This window comes from Cotesia glomerata, linkage group LG6 (genome assembly GCF_020080835.1).
Source record: "Cotesia glomerata isolate CgM1 linkage group LG6, MPM_Cglom_v2.3, whole genome shotgun sequence".
NCBI classification, from domain to species: domain Eukaryota; kingdom Metazoa; phylum Arthropoda; class Insecta; order Hymenoptera; family Braconidae; genus Cotesia; species Cotesia glomerata.
Window position 1 is genome coordinate 20,469,873 of NC_058163.1, and position 16,621 is coordinate 20,486,493.

The following is a 16,621-nucleotide window of genomic DNA, read 5'->3' on the forward strand; positions in this document are numbered from 1 at the left end:
TTGAATGCGGTGTTAGTGTTTTATTAAAGTGTCAGTTTTTTGTGTGATTATTTTTTTTTGATAAGTGTAATTATAATTATAAAATTATGCTTTAATTTTATAAAGTCGGTACTAGAGTAAAGTATAATTATTATTAACTGACAATTTTTATTTTTAAAAAAATTTTTCCAACATTGAAGAAAAAATAAATGTATATTTTATACAAGAAAAATAAATCATCATTTTAATTTTAATCAGCTAATTAAATTTAAATTGATTATAAATGATATAGTAACTATATCATTTATCAACTATAAATTAACTAAATATACTTATGCCTCCATTGACGTGAGAACGGCAAAATATGACATTGAAGTTTTCATTACAGAGCTGAAATTCTCCACACTCATGGTATAAATTTTACCGGCGGTTATCCGTGATGTTATTCTTCCTCGCATCAGTATCATAATCGTTAAGATTCTTATTTCTTTGGGATAATTATACCACGCAGCTGCGCATCTGTCAAATTAGGAAAAATTAAATGCAAGTTCGTAAGATAAAAGACCCAGTTACTGACACTGGTCTATTTATTGACACTTGCAATTTTATTTTAATTAAAAAAATAAACAAATCAACTCTAATAAATTAATAAATTTAATTTTTGAATTATAAATTTGAAAAAAATTGTTTTTTTTGAAAACATTTAATTTTTTTAATAAGAATAAAATTGCAAGTGTCAAACAACTAGACCAATGTCAATAACTGGGTCTTTTATCTTAGGTGTTTTTATAAAAATAATTACAATGAAGCATTGACGCACTGACTGTTGTCAATAAGCTTCTGTCCGACGTAACTCAAAAAAAATAAGTGAGTGACTTGGCCCATAGCATACCAGAGACACCGAATTTTTTCACCAATCTCACTCAGCAAAACTACAAACTGAATTTATTATTTAAAATTACGCTGATAGTTTAAAATTAAAAAATACAAACTTGAAAGCCTGTCGCACTCAATCCAACAACAATGACACCGAGTAATACGAAAAAATAATTCGAGTAATATTTTTCCACAAGCTTTACAAATCTAAAATCATAAAAGTATTATAAAAAAAATTTTAATTAAGTCCTAATAATTATTTTACTTACTGCAGAATGTCACGGTGCATTTTTACGCAAGTTATAAATGAGTTCAAGCGATTGTCTCGATTAATTAAATTTTTTTTCGTATTGCTTTCTGCTAAATTTTCCAAACGTTTTCTAGCAATTTAATATAAGTTTTTCTATTAATTATTATTATTTTTATTTTCAGATTGTAGCTAATTACCCAATAATAGTGAACATACTGGATGCGTGTTGAACAAAACCTGCGTAAAGTGAATCAAACCCGACCAGAATAGTCAACGCAATGGGAGTGACTATTGCACCATGGGGATAGAAGAAAAAAAAATGTTTCTGGATGTCTACAAAGTACTCAGCTGGATACGGTAAAATTCTTTCCCTTGTTTCATTTAATGGAATAAAAATATCGAGTATGGGTGACATTAATGGTAAAACAATGTAAACTGTCGCTACACATATCAATCCACCTGTTAACGGTCAGAAAAAATTTTTAAATTTGTTTCACTAACAATATTTTTATAATTCAAAGTTTAGTAATTTACTGTAATAGACATTCATTATCATTTCATGAATCCGGGCGTCGTTACGCAGAATTTCAAATTCTGAGTCTTCTAAATTAGATTCCCAGTCTCTTTTTACTTGAAGTAATAAATATTTAGCCTGATATCAAAATAGATTAAATAATTTATTTTAAATTTAAATAAAAATAATTAATATACTGACCTTTTTTAGATTTAAATGGCAGTTTGTTATTTTGACTTGAATCATGGAAAAATATACAAGGATCGGAATACTGTAGAGAGTTTCTGCCAAATTTCCCCAAGCAACAGCGACTTTCAAAAACTATAAATCGTTTACAAATAAATTAAACTGTTGTTGTTTTAAAAAATTTAAAGTTTTATAAAGTACCACACAAATGAATATACTTTGTATGATCAAGTAAACTAGAGTCCCGAGAATTCTTCGCTGACTGACCGGCTGAAAAGGCCATACTCCTATCGCAGTCAAAAGGTACTTTGTTTTCCTCCAGTACAGGGTATCAAAGACGTCCATTGTTAGAAAAAGAATAATATTGCATGTCTTTGAAAGTGTTTTGCAGTAACGAGACTTTAAAGAGACTAAAAGATTATAAGATAAGCTCTTGCGCAGACATCAATCGCGGAATATTGGAAAATGAATATTTAATGATACGCTGAATCGGAAGCCTTTTAGTTTTTTATTAATATTCCAACGGTGTAATAAAGATCAATATCGGGTTTATATCAAGAAGAAGTTTATTTTCACTCTATCCATTTTACAATCAAATTATCTGGCTATAATGAGTGTTAAACTTTTATTTTGATATTTTTTTTGGTCATATTTAAAATGCGAAAAACCAAATTGTAAAATAATTTAAGGTAAGTTTTATTTTATTTCTTTTTTTTTCATAAAAATTCCAAGCTGCAAGATAATTTAATAATATTAAATTAAAAATAAATAGATCTGAAAATTATATTTATGGTATCCAGAATATATTATTTATCAACTTTATAAGATTAAGTTATAATTAACCAATAAACAACTACTAAAAAATATAATCACTGGGCCGAAGTTAAAACTGTAAAATACGAAAACGATGACTTCATAACGGCGCCAAAGTTTGCTACAGACATAACATAAATTTTCCCTGCAGTTAATGATGATACCGATTTACTTCTCATCATCATTATCATAAACAAAATTTTCATCTTCTGAGGAAAACTATACCATTTGGCAGCACATCTGTTAAATTAACAATATTTAAATTTAAAGACAAAAAGATTGAATAAAAAAAAATTGTTATTAGTAAAAAAATTACAATGATTCATTGACAGTCTCGCTGTGTTCTATTAATTTTTCTCCAAAGTAACTCAAGAAGAATAAATGAGTGATTTGGCCGGTTCCATACCAAACAATCCGTATTTTTTCAAATGCATCATTTTCCATTACTACAAACTGAGTATTTAATTACTTTTTAGTGAAAAAAAAATTTTATTACATTAGCAGTAACTTGATAATTTTTTAATTTTATTTAACAAACAAATTTTTTCTGAAAAATTATTTTAAAAAAATTGCATTTATAATTTTTTTAAATTTCTGCATGCCAATATTTTTTTTGCCATAATTTATTTGTTAAAAAAATTATTAAATATCTGCTAAATTAACATTCATAAATTTTTAAAAAAATTTTTAAAATACAAACTTGAAAACCCGTAGCGCTTAGCATCAACACAATAACACCCAGCATAAACAAAAAGTAATTGGTGTAATGTTCTTCTAAAAGCGTAGTAAACCTTCGAGAATCAAAAATAATAAAATTTATAAAAAAAAAAATAATTATTATTATTATTAAAACTACTTACTTTAGAAGATCCTTATGCATCTTTATACAAATTACCAGTGCATTGATACCGCTTTCGTTTTGATCGTTGTCGGCAGTCAAATTTTTCAAACGGTTTCTAACAATTTATTGCTACTGTTATAACTCGAGAGTTTTTATTATTGCTAGTGCTGACAATAAATAAAATTAATTACCCAATTATAGTGAACATTGTACAAGCGTGTTGTACAAAAGCTACATACAATGCGTCAAATGCAAAAAACGCCGTTATAGCTGTCCAATTGACTAAAAACTGATGAGCGTAAAGTTTATTAAAATGTATTTTGGGATTCACAAAGTATTGAGTAGGAAATGGCAATACTCTTGGTCTTGATTCATTTAACGGCATAATTACATCAAGTAATATCGGAACCATTGGCTCACAAATGTAAATTATGGATATTGAAAAGCATCCCACTGTAAATTATTAATCATATTGCACGAAAGCGTTAAATACTCGTTTAATTAATTCACTGAAAAAAAAATTAGTAAAACGGTTGACCCTAAAGACCATCCCTGCAAGTTCCCGCTAATTGCATACTTAAGCGCTCAAAATTGCACTTATTACGTTTTTGAGCTCTTCGAGCTCAAAAGTTTGGTAGAAGTTTAATAAAACACTATTTTTTGAATTTTCAAACCGCAATAACTTTTGAATGAATGAACCGATTTTCACGCGGTTGGCGGCATTCGACGCAGTTTTTTAAGCCTCATAAAGAATTTTTAAGTTTAATTAAATTGATTGAACTCGGAATTTCAAAGTAATTCCGAAAAAACACTTTTTTCGGTTTTTTTTGTCAACGATAACTCACGAACGAATTAACTAATTTTGACCGGCTTGGTGGCGATCGACGTGGTTTTTTTATGTTAAAAGCTGATTAGTTTTTGAAATCGATCGGTAGAGCCGTTTAAAAGTTATTCCAAAAAACTACATTCAAACAATTTTTTTTTCGTAGTTTTTTTGAGATTTCGTAAAATCTACTCATTCGAATCGACCCAAGTAGTATTCAAAATCTAAGTTTGGTCAATTCCTTTCGAATGACGTCAACCACGATGAAATCGTTCAAGCCGTTCAAAAATTATGAGAGGTTTACACACACACACACACACACACACACACACACACACACACACACACACACACACACACACACACACACACACACACACACACACACACACGCACACACGGACATCACCGCGAAAACATGCAGGGAAGCTTCCTAGGACCTCAAAACGTCGAAATCTGATGAAAACTCGATTTTCGAAAAACAGGGTAAAACCAATTCGACGTTCTAATTAGCAAATTGTCTAACTCCATTTTATAAAATCTTCCATTTGTACGAAAATACAATTAGTTCGAAATTTATTATCACTTTAAAAAACTATTTAATATTTAATAGAAGTATAATATTTTGGTTAGGATCAATCAAATAATTTATAATTGGACTATTACTACATCAACATGTTAAAAAATCACCCTCTAAAAAATAAGGAGTTAAATCAATTGCTAATTAGACCGTCGAATTACTTCCCGATTTTTGAAAATTTTTTATTTTCTTAGCGGGAAGTTAAAAATGAACTTGAATTAAGACAAAAAATTCTTGAACTAAGTAAAATTTACTTAAACTAAGAAAAATTTCTTGGTTTAAAAATTTTTCTACTCAAATCAAGAAGTTGAAATTCTTCAAAATTATTTACTTAATACTTACTAATGTAGATATCCATTATTATTTTGTATAAACGATTCTCACTTTTTAGTAGTTCAATCTCTGAATTGTCTAAATTTGATTTCCAATCACTTTTAACTCGCAGAAGTAAATTTTTCACCTAAAAATTTTTGTTAAAAAAATTATACTGAAGACTTAGCTGCCAATTTTCAATTTTTTTAATTTTTATAATAAAAATTTATTTTTAATTTTCATATTTGGAATTTTTTTATCAAATTTATTTACTATGGGATGTGCAATATTACCTTGTTTATGTTAACATATGAATTTGTTATCTTAATTTGCACCACCGAGTGATAAATGAAGACTGGAAAACAGTCAAGCGTTTCAGTCAACTGCCCGCGGACTTCTATCAATCTAAAAATCTAACAAAGAAGTGTAAATCCAGTTTGTAGTCGTTTATATAAATTAAGGTAAATGTAAAACAAAAATATAAAATTACCTCGACAATGTATATACTTTGAACAATGGAAAAAACTAAAATTCCACATATTTTTCTTTGATATCCTGCGTGAAAAGGCCATGTTCCTACTATAGAACACAGTTTCTTTGTTGTTCCCCAGTGGTAACTGTCAAAAAAATCCATTTTTACCGGAAAATAAAATTGCGTGCGACAATAAGTAATGTTCTGCGAACCGGAGACTTTGGATAGAACAAAAGAACAAAGTTCTCCAAAGCTTTTATATCGACATCAATCAGGTTTTAAGGGAAAGGGTTAAATGTATTATTTTTTTATTGTAGAAAGTATCTTTGAAAAAAAAATCAAAGACGAAATAAAGAAACTTTTGTCGCAAGAAAAATTACTTGGATTTATGTACAAAGAAAATCAATTGTAAGACTGTTCCCACCTCACGACAGACCATTGTTGTTTAAACTTTCTTGGAATAAAGACGACTTTGAATTATTACTAAGAAGAAATAAATTAATACTTTATTCATATTGAAAATTATTTTTTTATCTATCTGTAAGTAGGTAGAATTATTATTTAACAATAGTATATCTTGAAAAATAAATCAGTAAGTTGAGTTTTATAAAAATTAAAATCTTCTACTTATTATTAATCACGATAAAAAATTTTAATTGTTTGTTTATAAGTGTATTTATTTTGAGTATTATTAATAAATTAGAGTAATCATTGTGCAGATAGGAAAACAGTGAAGTGAAACATAGAAGTTTTGATTTATTAATTGATAAATTGATTCATTAATTAGTGGATTTAAATAAATATCTACGTGACAATGTTGGTTTTAAAAAATCTATACTAATCTATACTAGAGACGGACAAAAAAAAAAAAAAATCGAAAAATTACAGAATATAATGTAACGTGGCGCTCCGTGATGAAAACTAGAAAAATTACAGTTTCAGATTGTAATTATTACAAATTTTATAAAAATTACATTGTAGAATGTAACATTTACATTGAAAGCTCTGAAAATTAACATTCAAAGTTTGAATTTAGAAAAATGTTATTTCGAACTGTAATTTTTCTAGTTTTGATTACCACGGGACCGATTTTACATTTTATACTGTAATTATTCCTGTTTTATTTTTTCCGTGCGTTTTTTTGTCCAGTTATAAGGTAAATGGTAGCAGCTAGAGTTTCTTACAAGACACTCGAATCAATGTCAAATATTATACACTTTCAAGCAATAAGAAAATATTTTTTATAGAGAAGTCTACAATTATATTAATAAATTAATTATTCTTCATAAATTTTATTGCTTGTAAGTAAAGTTTAAATTATTTTTAATTTATAATAATTTATTTTACATCTGGGTGACATTACGCAGAATTTCGAACTCTGAATCTTCTTAAGGTAGTTTGGTCGTCACAATCCGAGGTCAAATTAATAGATATTTTTTTTTTCTTTTTTGCAAGTGATCACTCGAAAAATAGCATAATAGTATATTACACTACAAGGGCAGAAAGTTGAGATTCCTGCACTGCGCGACATGGTGCCCGAGGCGAAGCCGAGGGCATCATGTGGCGCAGTTCAGGGATCTCAAATTTCTGCCCATGTAGTGTATACTAGTTTTCTTGCTATCCGGTCGAAAGTACGCAAAAAATTGCGTTGAAAAAAATTGATGCCTGCCCCCGACATTTGCGGCACGAGCGAAGCGAGTGCTGCTGGTCGGAGGGGGGGGGGGGCAGGCATCAAATACACCTGTGAATAAAGATACTAATTTATAATCTATCATATTACTACTTTCTTTTGAGAAAAGATCTTAATTTAATTAAATAAATTTAAAGTTATAAATATATTATAAATTAACTCTGATTTTAAGATTAAAAAAAAACAGAAAAATGAAATAATAATCGTAAAATGCATAGAAAAAAATCTGTTTGTGTATTTTTTCAAATAATTATTTGTTCAATAATGAATTTATTTATTTGAGAATATCTATCAGGATAAAAAATATTTCTCGTCTCTTTTGGTAATTTAAATATTTAAACAAGTCTCATTTCATTAAAATAAATATTTATTTTCTATAATTAACTTAGTTTCAACCTAAAATCATTGACACATAACAAGACAGATGAAAATTAAATTAACCGACATTTGAAACTTTTTATAATTTATTTTATTGATAAATAATTTTTAAAAAATTAAAACAAAAATTTTCACATGTAGAAAATTTCAAAAATTATACGTGGAATTTTTTAAAAATAGTTTTTTAGTTCTAGTTTTTAATTAATAAAAAAGTCAAAAATTGTTGAGTGTCGGTTAACTTAATTTTCATACAAGACAGATACATTCATAACAATCGTAAGTAAGGTTAGGCTTATAAACATAAGTTCTAGAGTGAGCGCGACTACCGACTTTCGGGCTTTCTGCCGCCTCGTAAGTCAGAATTTAATTGAATAAATTCAATTGATAATTATAGTTAAATTATTATAATAATATAACTATTAAAATATCAATTGACAAGTACTTGGGCTGTCACAAAACAACAACAACTGTTATAGGTTATGTAAGGTTGGTACTTAAAACAGTTGCTGACGGTGTTCATTTATTGTTTAAATTTGCAAATATCACTTCAATATGTTAAATCTGCTATAATTTACGTGAACTTTTAATGTATGTTTAATAACAATTTATTTTAATGCAAAAAAACTTTATGGTTATATTTCAATTTCAAATTTGCCGCGCACCGAGAAGTCGCCATTTTTCCCCTGATAAAGATGGGGGAGTAATGTCTCCAACAAACAACAAAGATAGAAACCAATTTTTGATATTAAAAAATTAATTAAATTAAAATTATGTGGTAAATCGTTATCAAATTTTGATAGAATATGTATGAAACATTGTTCTATCTATTGAAAAGTTTTTTTTTATGGAGTCAAGTTAGCCGATTTTTTATAAATCCTCCATTTCCGGAGTTATTGAACAAGGACACTCGTAAGAGATCGTATATTTTTACAAAACTTTAATTAATTATATCTCTTAAACGGTGTGGTAAAAAAATCTCATTTTTCCTCTATAGATGTATAAAATCATAATCTTGCGAATGAATATAATAAAATATAGGGTCAAGTTGAAGTCATTTGGCACCCAAACTACCTTAATTAGATTCCCAGTCTTTTTTTACTTGAAGTAATAAATATTGAGCCTGTTATCAAAATAAATTAAATCATTCATTATAAATCTAAATGAAAATAAATAATATACTGACTTTTTTTTAATTTTAATGGCAGTTTGTTACTTTGACTTGAATCATGGTAAAATATATACAAGGATCGGAATTGTTTAAGAAAATATTTTTTATAGAAAAGTCTACAATAATTATATTAATAAATTAATTATTCTTCATAAATTTTATTATTTGTAAGTACAGTTTAAATTATTTTACCTTATAATAATTTATTTTGCATTTTCAGATTATTAAAATAAAAAATTCATAAGTTATGAACCGTAAGTCATTTTTAAATGATCCAGGTTATATTTGATTTGTGCGCTTACATGAATATATCTATTTTGAATACTATTAATTAAGAGTAGTGACAGCTATTGTTACTATAATTATCAATGGATTATTGCAGTGACAAAAGGATTGTACAATATGAGAAGGATGTCTTCATGACCTATTAAATTTTTTATTTTATTAATTCTTCAGTGTAATTTAAAACTAATACTGTGTACTTACATTAGCAAAATTTTCCAGAGTCATGAAAAAAAGTTTTCCAGCTGAGAGTCTGCAAACTATATTACTTCTCATCATCAATAAAACCACCATCGGTTTCATTTCAGGAGGAAAATTGTACGTTTTAGCGGCACATCTAAATAAATAATTGATAAAATTATTTAAAAAATTAAAATATAAATTATTAATTTTAATTGATTACATTGACTCAAAAAGATATGCGCTGTGGTCCATCAACTTTTGGTCAAAAGAACTTAAGTAATAAATATACAGTACTTGACCAAAAAGAAATGCACAGCACTGTATGTTGTCTTCCATGCTTTGAGCCATCGCTACAAACTTGAATAATAATTTTAAAAATATTTTTGGATTTTTTTAAGACAGAATTAATTAATATTAACTCGAAAACCTATAGTACTCAAGCCTATGGCATTTACAGTGAGCACTAACAGTAGAAAAAAACTATAATTATCTTCTAAAAGCGAAACAAATCTAAAAAAAAAATTTTATTAATTAACACAGTTAATTTGTAAATAAATGTTTACAAAAAAAATAAAACTCAACTCAAGCGCTTCTTGATGCATTTTCACACAAACAGCGATTGATTTAATTAATTCACTTTTTACTTTATTACTTGCAATCATATCGAGCCCGTCGCCTAAATTGCGTAAGCGTCGCCTGAAAAATAGAGATTATTATTGATGGAAATTTATTGTTTTAGATAAAACTAAAATTTTGAATGAATTAATTGTAATATACTTGATAATGGTGAACATACTGCAAGTGAATTGACACATTGTGAAGTAATTTGTTTTAAACATTACAAAAGGCCATGCAAGAACAATTACCGCCATAAAATGATGGAGTAAAATATATAAACAATATAAAAAACCATCACTACACATATCAATCCATCTGTAAAGGTCAAAAAAATTTTTTTAATTTATTTTGCTAAAAATATTTCCATAATTCAAGTTCAGTAATTTACTGTAATAGACATTCATTATTATTTTTTTTAATCCGGGCGTCATTACGCAGAATTTCAAACTCTGAGTCTTCTAAATTAAATTCTCAGTCTATTTTTACTTGAAGTAATAAATATTTAGCCTGTTATCAAAATAAATTAAATCATTCATTATAAATCCAAATAAAAATAAATAATATACTGACCTTTTTTAAATTTTAATGGCAGTTTGTTATTTTTACGTGAATCATGGAAAAATATACAAGGATCAGGATACTGAAAAGAGTTTCTGCCAAATTTCCCCTACAAATAAATTAAACAGTTGTTGATATTAGTAAAGTAAGACATGGATATTTTCGTGACAAGTAAAATAATCTGTACGTTTATTAATTATAAATTAATTAATGATCCAATTTATTAATTATTGGATTTAACATAAATATCTACGTAACAATGTTGGTTTTAAAAAATATAAAACTAAATAACAATAAACTATCACTGGACAGATGTTAAGACGGTGAAAAAAGACATTGACGATTTCATTACGGAAGAAAAGTTTTCAATTGACATTATGTAAATTTTTCCAGCCGATATCGTCGTTATTATTTTACCTCTCATTAGTACCAAAATAATCAACAGTTTCATTTTTTGGGGATAATTGTACCACCTAGAATTGCATCTGTTAAAAAATGTGAGTAATTAAATTGATACCAATATTTTTTTTTCTTTTCATTTCAGAGATGCTTAAAAATAATTACATTGACTCATTGATGTATTCGCTGCAGTTGATTAATTTTTGGCCAAGATAACTCAGAACAAACAGATGAATCACCTGGCCTGTTCCGTACCAAATGCATTTTATTTTATCTCCGATATCCGTCGCCAAAACTGTGAGCTAAAGTTGTAATTAAAATTTTTTTTACTATCATTAGCAACAAGATCTATTAATTACAAATATTTAGGTACAAACTTGAAAACCTGTAACTGTTAGCCCGAGTACAATATTACCGAGCAATAGAAAAAAATAATTTGTATAGTTTTCTTCCAAAAGTTCTGAAAATCTTTGAGGAAATTTATACTCAAGTGTAATATAAATATTTAATATATTTACTCACCTCAAAATGTCCTTGTGCATTTTAATGCAAACTACCAAAGACTTGAAAGAATTAATTTCTTCTTTTGTTCCAGATGTCAAATTCTTCAAGCGCCCTCTGGAATTATTTTTATCATTGTTTCTTTCTGAGGTCATGCTGAGTTAAAATTGAAGCTATAGTTACCCAAGAATTGTGAACATGCTGCAAGCATGCGAGACTAACCCCGCATAAGTCAAATCAAAGGCGAGAAAATAGAATAATGCTATGGGGGTCACTATAAAGCCGTGGATATACAGTATGTAAAAATTGTTCTCAGTATCCACAAAATATTCAGTAGGGTAAGGCAAAATTTTCTGCCTTGTTTCATTTAATGGACGAACAAAGTCCACAAATATTGGTGTTATTGGTACTGCTGCATAAATAACGGCTACTGAAGATAAGCCGCCTAAGTAAATTAAAAATGATTTATCAAAGTATTAAAAAATTTTTTTTTATGTTTTGATCAGTCAAAGTTTTTATTTTTTTTTTTTTAAAGAGGAAGGTAATTTTTTTAAAATTACTTGAATAAAAATTCATTACAACTTTATGAATCCGTGCGTCGTTACGGAGTATCTTTATTTCATGGTCATATAAATCTGATTCCCAATCTCTCTTGATTTGCAGTAACAAAACTTTGACCTATAAAAATAATTAAATTATAAAAAATAATAATTCTGATAAAAAAATCTAAATTTACATGCCTGTTTTATGTTAAAAAGACAATTTGCCATTTTAACTTGAACCATAGAATGATACACAAAAACCGGCAAACAATCAAGAGTATCTGTTAAATTTCCCCATACTACAAACAATTTCAAAATCTACACAAAAAAATATTTTTTAAATTCATTTGTTAAAAAATAATGTGGAAAATATTGAATTGAAAAGTACTTCTACTATGTAGATACTTTGTATGATCAAGTAAAACAAAGCTCCGAGAACTTTTCGCTGACTGACCGGCTGAAACGGCCACGCGCCTATCGCAGACAATAGCTTCTTTGTTGTTCTCCAATGTATGCTATCAAAGACGTCCATTTTTTAAAATAAAGCAACCTCTAACATGTTTTTGATGAAATATTGCTGTAACAAGACTTGAAAGAGACTGCAAAATACAAAGATCTAAAGATTCTAGTTTTTGTAAGGACAATCGAGTCTGGTAAGAAAGAGCATATTTTATAGAAAGCTTTTACAATAAAAATCGATATCTCGGATACTCTGCGTTCTGAGTTTCAGCTTATTCTTACTTCGGCAGTCGGAGCAGCTAGAGTTGCCTACAAGACACTCGAATCGATATCAAATATTATACATTTTCAAGCAATAAGAAAATATTTTTCATAGAAAAGTCTACAATTATATTAATAAATTAATTATTCCTCATAAATTTTGTGGTTTTTAAGTACAGTTTAAATTATTTTTAATTTATAATAATTTATTTTGCATTTTCAGATTATTAAAATAAAAAATTCATAAGTTATGAACGGTAAGTCATTTTTAAATGATCCCGGTTATATTTAATTTGTGCGCTTACAAGAATATATCTATTTTGAATACTATTAATTAAGAGTAGTGACAGCTATTGTTACTATAATTATCAATGGATTATTGCAGTGACAAAAGGATTGTACAATATGAGAAGGATGTCTTCATGACCTATTAAATTTTTTATTTTATTAATTCTTCAGTGTAATTTAAAACTAATACTGTGTACTTACATTAGCAAAATTTTCCAGAGTCATGAAAAAAAGTTTTCCAGCTGAGAGTCTGCAAACTATATTACTTCTCATCATCAATAAAACCACCATCGGTTTCATTTCAAAGGGAAAATTGTACGTTTTAGCGGCACATCTAAATAAATAATTGATAAAATTATTAAAAAAATTAAAATATTTATTATATTAATTTTAATTGATTACATTGACTCAAAAACATATGCACTGTGGTCCATCAACTTTTGGCCGAAAGAACTTAAGTAATAAATATACAATACTTGACCAAAATGAGAAATGCACAGCACTGTATGTTGTCTTCCATGCTTTGAGCCATCGCTACAAACTTGAATAATAATTTTAAAAATATTTTTGAATTTTTTTAAGACAGAATTAATTAATACTAACTCGAAAACCTATAGTACTCAAGCCTATGGCATTTACAGTGAGCACTAACAGTAGAAAAAAACTATAATTATCTTCTAAAAGCGAAACAAATCTAAAAAAAATTTTTATTAATTAACACAGTTAATTTGTAAATAAATGTTTACAAAAAAAATAAAACTCAACTCAAGCGCTTCTTGATGCATTTTCACACAAACAGCGATTGATTTGATTAATTCACTTTTTACTTTATTACTTGCAATCATATCGAGCCCGTCGCCTAAATTGCGTAAGCATCGCCTGAAAAATGGAGATTATTAATAATACTTAATAATAATTAATGGAAATTTATTGTTTCAGATAAAACTGAAATTTTGAATGGATATAAATACCCGATAATAGTGAACATACTGCAAGCGGCTTGGCCCATTACGACGAGTATTTTTGAGAATCCAGACCGTAGCAATCGTGAAATATGAAAATTCTTTCTCTTGTTTCATTTAGCGGCACAATTATATCGAGAAGTATTGGTGGCAATGTCGTTATTCCATAAAGGACTGGTTGTGAGTAGTAAAGAACTGAAAATTAAAATTAAATTAATAAAAAAAATAATTATAAAATTATAAAAAATACTCACAGCAGTAAGAATGCATCGCAGCTCTGTGAGCGATTCCGTCATTCTTTAAAATTTCAATTTCTGATTCATCCAACAAATGAGACTCCCAAAAATTTTTTACAAGCACCAATACATTTTTCACCTAGGCAAAATAATTAAAACTTTATTTTTATTTGATTAAAAATTAATTTAAATTAATTTTATTTGCCTTGTTTATGTGAAGATGATTGCACGAAGCGGTGATTTGTGCGGTTTTTGCGAAAATAGCCGTGGGTAAAACGGTGACTGTCTGGGCCAAATCACCCCAAACTTGTGCCAACTTGATAATCTCGAGGATCATGATGCTTTCAATAAAAAAAAAAAAATACAATGCACCTGACGACGATGCCATAGAGGGGCGGTTGAAAGGGCCAAGAGCTGTTTAAAAGCAGGTGAATTTTCGTGGAACGCCAGAATGCTTCGTCGAAAACTTTCATATCTTTTTCTTTGATGTAACTGGCCACTCAGTCGTTTTGTTTCTTCTGTTTTTATTGTTATCTGTTTTAATCCCCATACTCAGACAATGTTTCTTAAAAACAAAGTGAATACAATGATGAAAAGCTTTTAACGACTACTACTTACTTCAAACCTTTTTTCATTTCTTCATGGGCTATTAGTCTTAAAATATATGTTACTTTGAGACAAACTGAATACTTTATTCCATTCATCGAATCCATTAGCGAACTTATTTTACACGAAACCAAAAATCGATGATCTTTTTTCTTTGTAGATATTGATTCTTGTGTCATTTGAACGTCAGCCATCGTCGGTTCAAGTTGGTTCTTTCCAAAAGTTTCACTTTAATTTAAAGTTCTGATAACTTTACAAAGTATTTAGAAATAAATCAATAATAAAATTTAACAGTTAATGATTAGATTGCAGTTGAAATTTATAAAAAAAAATTTTTATACCCTAATTTGCAAAATAGTCTAACTTAATGTTTTTGATCAATCAATTTATTACAATTCAAAAAATAGTTTAAGTAATCACAAAATTTTTATGATTTAATTTACACAAAAATTTTGATACAAACTTTGTAGACTACATATGTGTATTGTTAAAGTGGTACATTATTAATAGCTGTAAAATATTTTTTTTAATAAAACAAAAAAAATTTCTGATTATTTTTTTAACATTATTATACTTGTCATCAGCGGGAATATCGCTGATTTAATTGTCAATTATTGGACTGACAACAGAACAGTGCAGTAAGAAAACGACGTCTTTATGACCTAAAAATTTAATCCACAGTTAATTTTTCAGTGTAATTTGAAAGTAGTGTATACTTACTGTAGTGTGCCACAATTCAATTTCCGTGAGGAACCTTTTAAAATTGGAATTTTGAAATCCGCTTTTAACAGGAGCTGTGTTTGGGCATTTCCTGAGATATTTTGGGGGGAGACGATTTATTTTATTCTTATAGAATTTTTAACAGGAGGTTTGTTTGGGCACCTCTGGCCAAATTTTAAAATTTCAGCGTAAGTGCCCAAACAAAGTTAAAAAATTCTATGAAAATCAAATAAATCGTCTTCCCCCAAAACATTTCAGGAAATGCCCCAATACAGCTCCTGTTAAAAGCGGAACTCAAAATTCTAATTTTAAAAGGTTCCTCACCCTCATACTTACGTTAGCGAAATTTTCTAATGACATTATAAATAATTTCCCTGCAGTTAGTTTGGTCGGGATCATACTTCTCAACATCAATAAAATAACCATTGGTTTCATTTATTGCAGAAAATTGTATGACTTACACACGCATCTAAATAAATTAAAATACCAGTAATTTTTTAAATTTACATACTATTTAATCCCTTAACTATTTTTTATATTATGTTTATATTGATTCAAAAACATATTCGCTGTGATCAATCAATTTTTGTCCAAAGGTACTTAAATAGTACATATAAAACACTTGACCAGCCAAGTATGTAAGACATTGTACGTTATGTTCAAAATCATCCAAGTTAGTAATAAACTGCGAAAAGTATGTAAAAAAATTAAATTTTTCACTATAAAATAATATAAAAATTGATACTAACTCGAAAACCTATTGTACTCATGCCTACTGCATTGACCGCAAGTACTCCCAATAAAAAAGTACTGTAGTTGTCTTCCAATTGAAAAAAAAAACTTGGAAAAATAAAAAAAAATATGAAAATTAATTTAGCAGATATTTGATTATTTTTTAAATTTTTGTAACAAATAAATTATATCAAAAAACAATGAAAAAAAAAAATTGATATAAAAAATCAAAAATGCAATTAAAAAAAAAGTTTTTTTTGAATAAATTTATTTATTAAATAAATTAAAAAAAATGATCAAGTAATTGCTAACTTTAATTTAAAACCTACTCAAGAGTGTCTTGATGCATTTTTACGCAAATAGAAATTGATTTAAGAGGCGAGACCATCTTT

The 16,621-nt window shown here is 27.8% G+C and overlaps 3 protein-coding genes and 2 long non-coding RNA genes across 5 annotated transcripts; all 5 read right to left on the reverse strand.

The window, feature by feature from the left end:
* Positions 1–217: 217 nt before the first annotated feature.
* On the reverse strand, positions 218–12,791 carry LOC123268059. Its single transcript, XM_044732942.1, has 21 exons — positions 12,354–12,791; positions 12,164–12,283; positions 11,984–12,101; positions 11,607–11,868; positions 11,445–11,540; positions 5,665–5,791; positions 5,468–5,587; positions 5,205–5,322; positions 3,651–3,912; positions 3,479–3,574; positions 3,319–3,409; positions 2,935–3,071; positions 2,678–2,858; positions 2,007–2,249; positions 1,821–1,940; positions 1,640–1,757; positions 1,303–1,564; positions 1,125–1,235; positions 972–1,062; positions 782–918; positions 218–498 (listed from the first exon to the last, which is right to left on the reverse strand). Exons 1-21 carry the CDS (start codon positions 12,495–12,497, stop codon positions 312–314), a joined length of 3,141 nt encoding a protein of 1,046 aa, XP_044588877.1. The 5' UTR covers positions 12,498–12,791; the 3' UTR covers positions 218–311.
* On the reverse strand, positions 9,139–10,682 carry LOC123266826. The gene is made up of 8 exons (XM_044731270.1): positions 10,536–10,682; positions 10,354–10,472; positions 10,125–10,280; positions 9,930–10,043; positions 9,767–9,857; positions 9,568–9,704; positions 9,369–9,501; positions 9,139–9,306 (listed from the first exon to the last, which is right to left on the reverse strand). The coding sequence occupies exons 3-8, from the start codon at positions 10,268–10,270 to the stop codon at positions 9,256–9,258; spliced, it is 672 nt and encodes a 223-aa protein (XP_044587205.1). The 5' UTR covers positions 10,271–10,280; positions 10,354–10,472; positions 10,536–10,682; the 3' UTR covers positions 9,139–9,255.
* Positions 12,792–12,963: 172 nt separating the features above from the next.
* LOC123266829 lies at positions 12,964–13,494 on the reverse strand. Its single transcript, XR_006509866.1, has 3 exons — positions 13,376–13,494; positions 13,175–13,307; positions 12,964–13,112 (listed from the first exon to the last, which is right to left on the reverse strand). It is a non-coding gene; the product is annotated as an uncharacterized LOC123266829 (long non-coding RNA).
* Positions 13,495–13,701: 207 nt separating this feature from the next.
* On the reverse strand, positions 13,702–14,559 carry LOC123266828. Its single transcript, XM_044731273.1, has 4 exons — positions 14,377–14,559; positions 14,190–14,310; positions 13,945–14,130; positions 13,702–13,852 (listed from the first exon to the last, which is right to left on the reverse strand). Exons 1-3 carry the CDS (start codon positions 14,557–14,559, stop codon positions 13,982–13,984), a joined length of 453 nt encoding a protein of 150 aa, XP_044587208.1. The 3' UTR covers positions 13,702–13,852; positions 13,945–13,981.
* Positions 14,560–16,053: 1,494 nt separating this feature from the next.
* On the reverse strand, positions 16,054–16,604 carry LOC123266830. The gene is made up of 3 exons (XR_006509867.1): positions 16,559–16,604; positions 16,247–16,337; positions 16,054–16,182 (listed from the first exon to the last, which is right to left on the reverse strand). It is a non-coding gene; the product is annotated as an uncharacterized LOC123266830 (long non-coding RNA).
* Between the last annotated feature and the right edge of the window lie 17 nt (positions 16,605–16,621).

Coding starts and splice junctions, on each gene's coding strand:
- LOC123266828 (XM_044731273.1), bottom strand. CDS start 14,559: ATGGCATCGTCGTCAGGTGCATTGTATTTTTTTTTTTTTATTGAAAGC. Junction 14,311..14,376: donor ATCATCTTCACATAAACAAG/GCAAATAAAATT, acceptor TATTTTGCCTAG/GTGAAAAATGTATTGGTGCT. Junction 14,131..14,189: donor TGCGATGCATTCTTACTGCT/GTGAGTATTTTT, acceptor TTTAATTTTCAG/TTCTTTACTACTCACAACCA.
- LOC123266826 (XM_044731270.1), bottom strand. CDS start 10,270: ATGTGTAGTGATGGTTTTTTATATTGTTTATATATTTTACTCCATCAT. Junction 9,502..9,567: donor GCATATCTTTTTGAGTCAAT/GTAATCAATTAA, acceptor TTATTTATTTAG/ATGTGCCGCTAAAACGTACA. Junction 9,307..9,368: donor CTCTGGAAAATTTTGCTAAT/GTAAGTACACAG, acceptor AAAATTTAATAG/GTCATGAAGACATCCTTCTC.
- LOC123268059 (XM_044732942.1), bottom strand. CDS start 12,497: ATGGACGTCTTTGATAGCATACATTGGAGAACAACAAAGAAGCTATTG. Junction 5,588..5,664: donor AAAGTATATACATTGTCGAG/GTAATTTTATAT, acceptor CTTCTTTGTTAG/ATTTTTAGATTGATAGAAGT. Junction 1,565..1,639: donor GATAATGAATGTCTATTACA/GTAAATTACTAA, acceptor GACCGTTAACAG/GTGGATTGATATGTGTAGCG.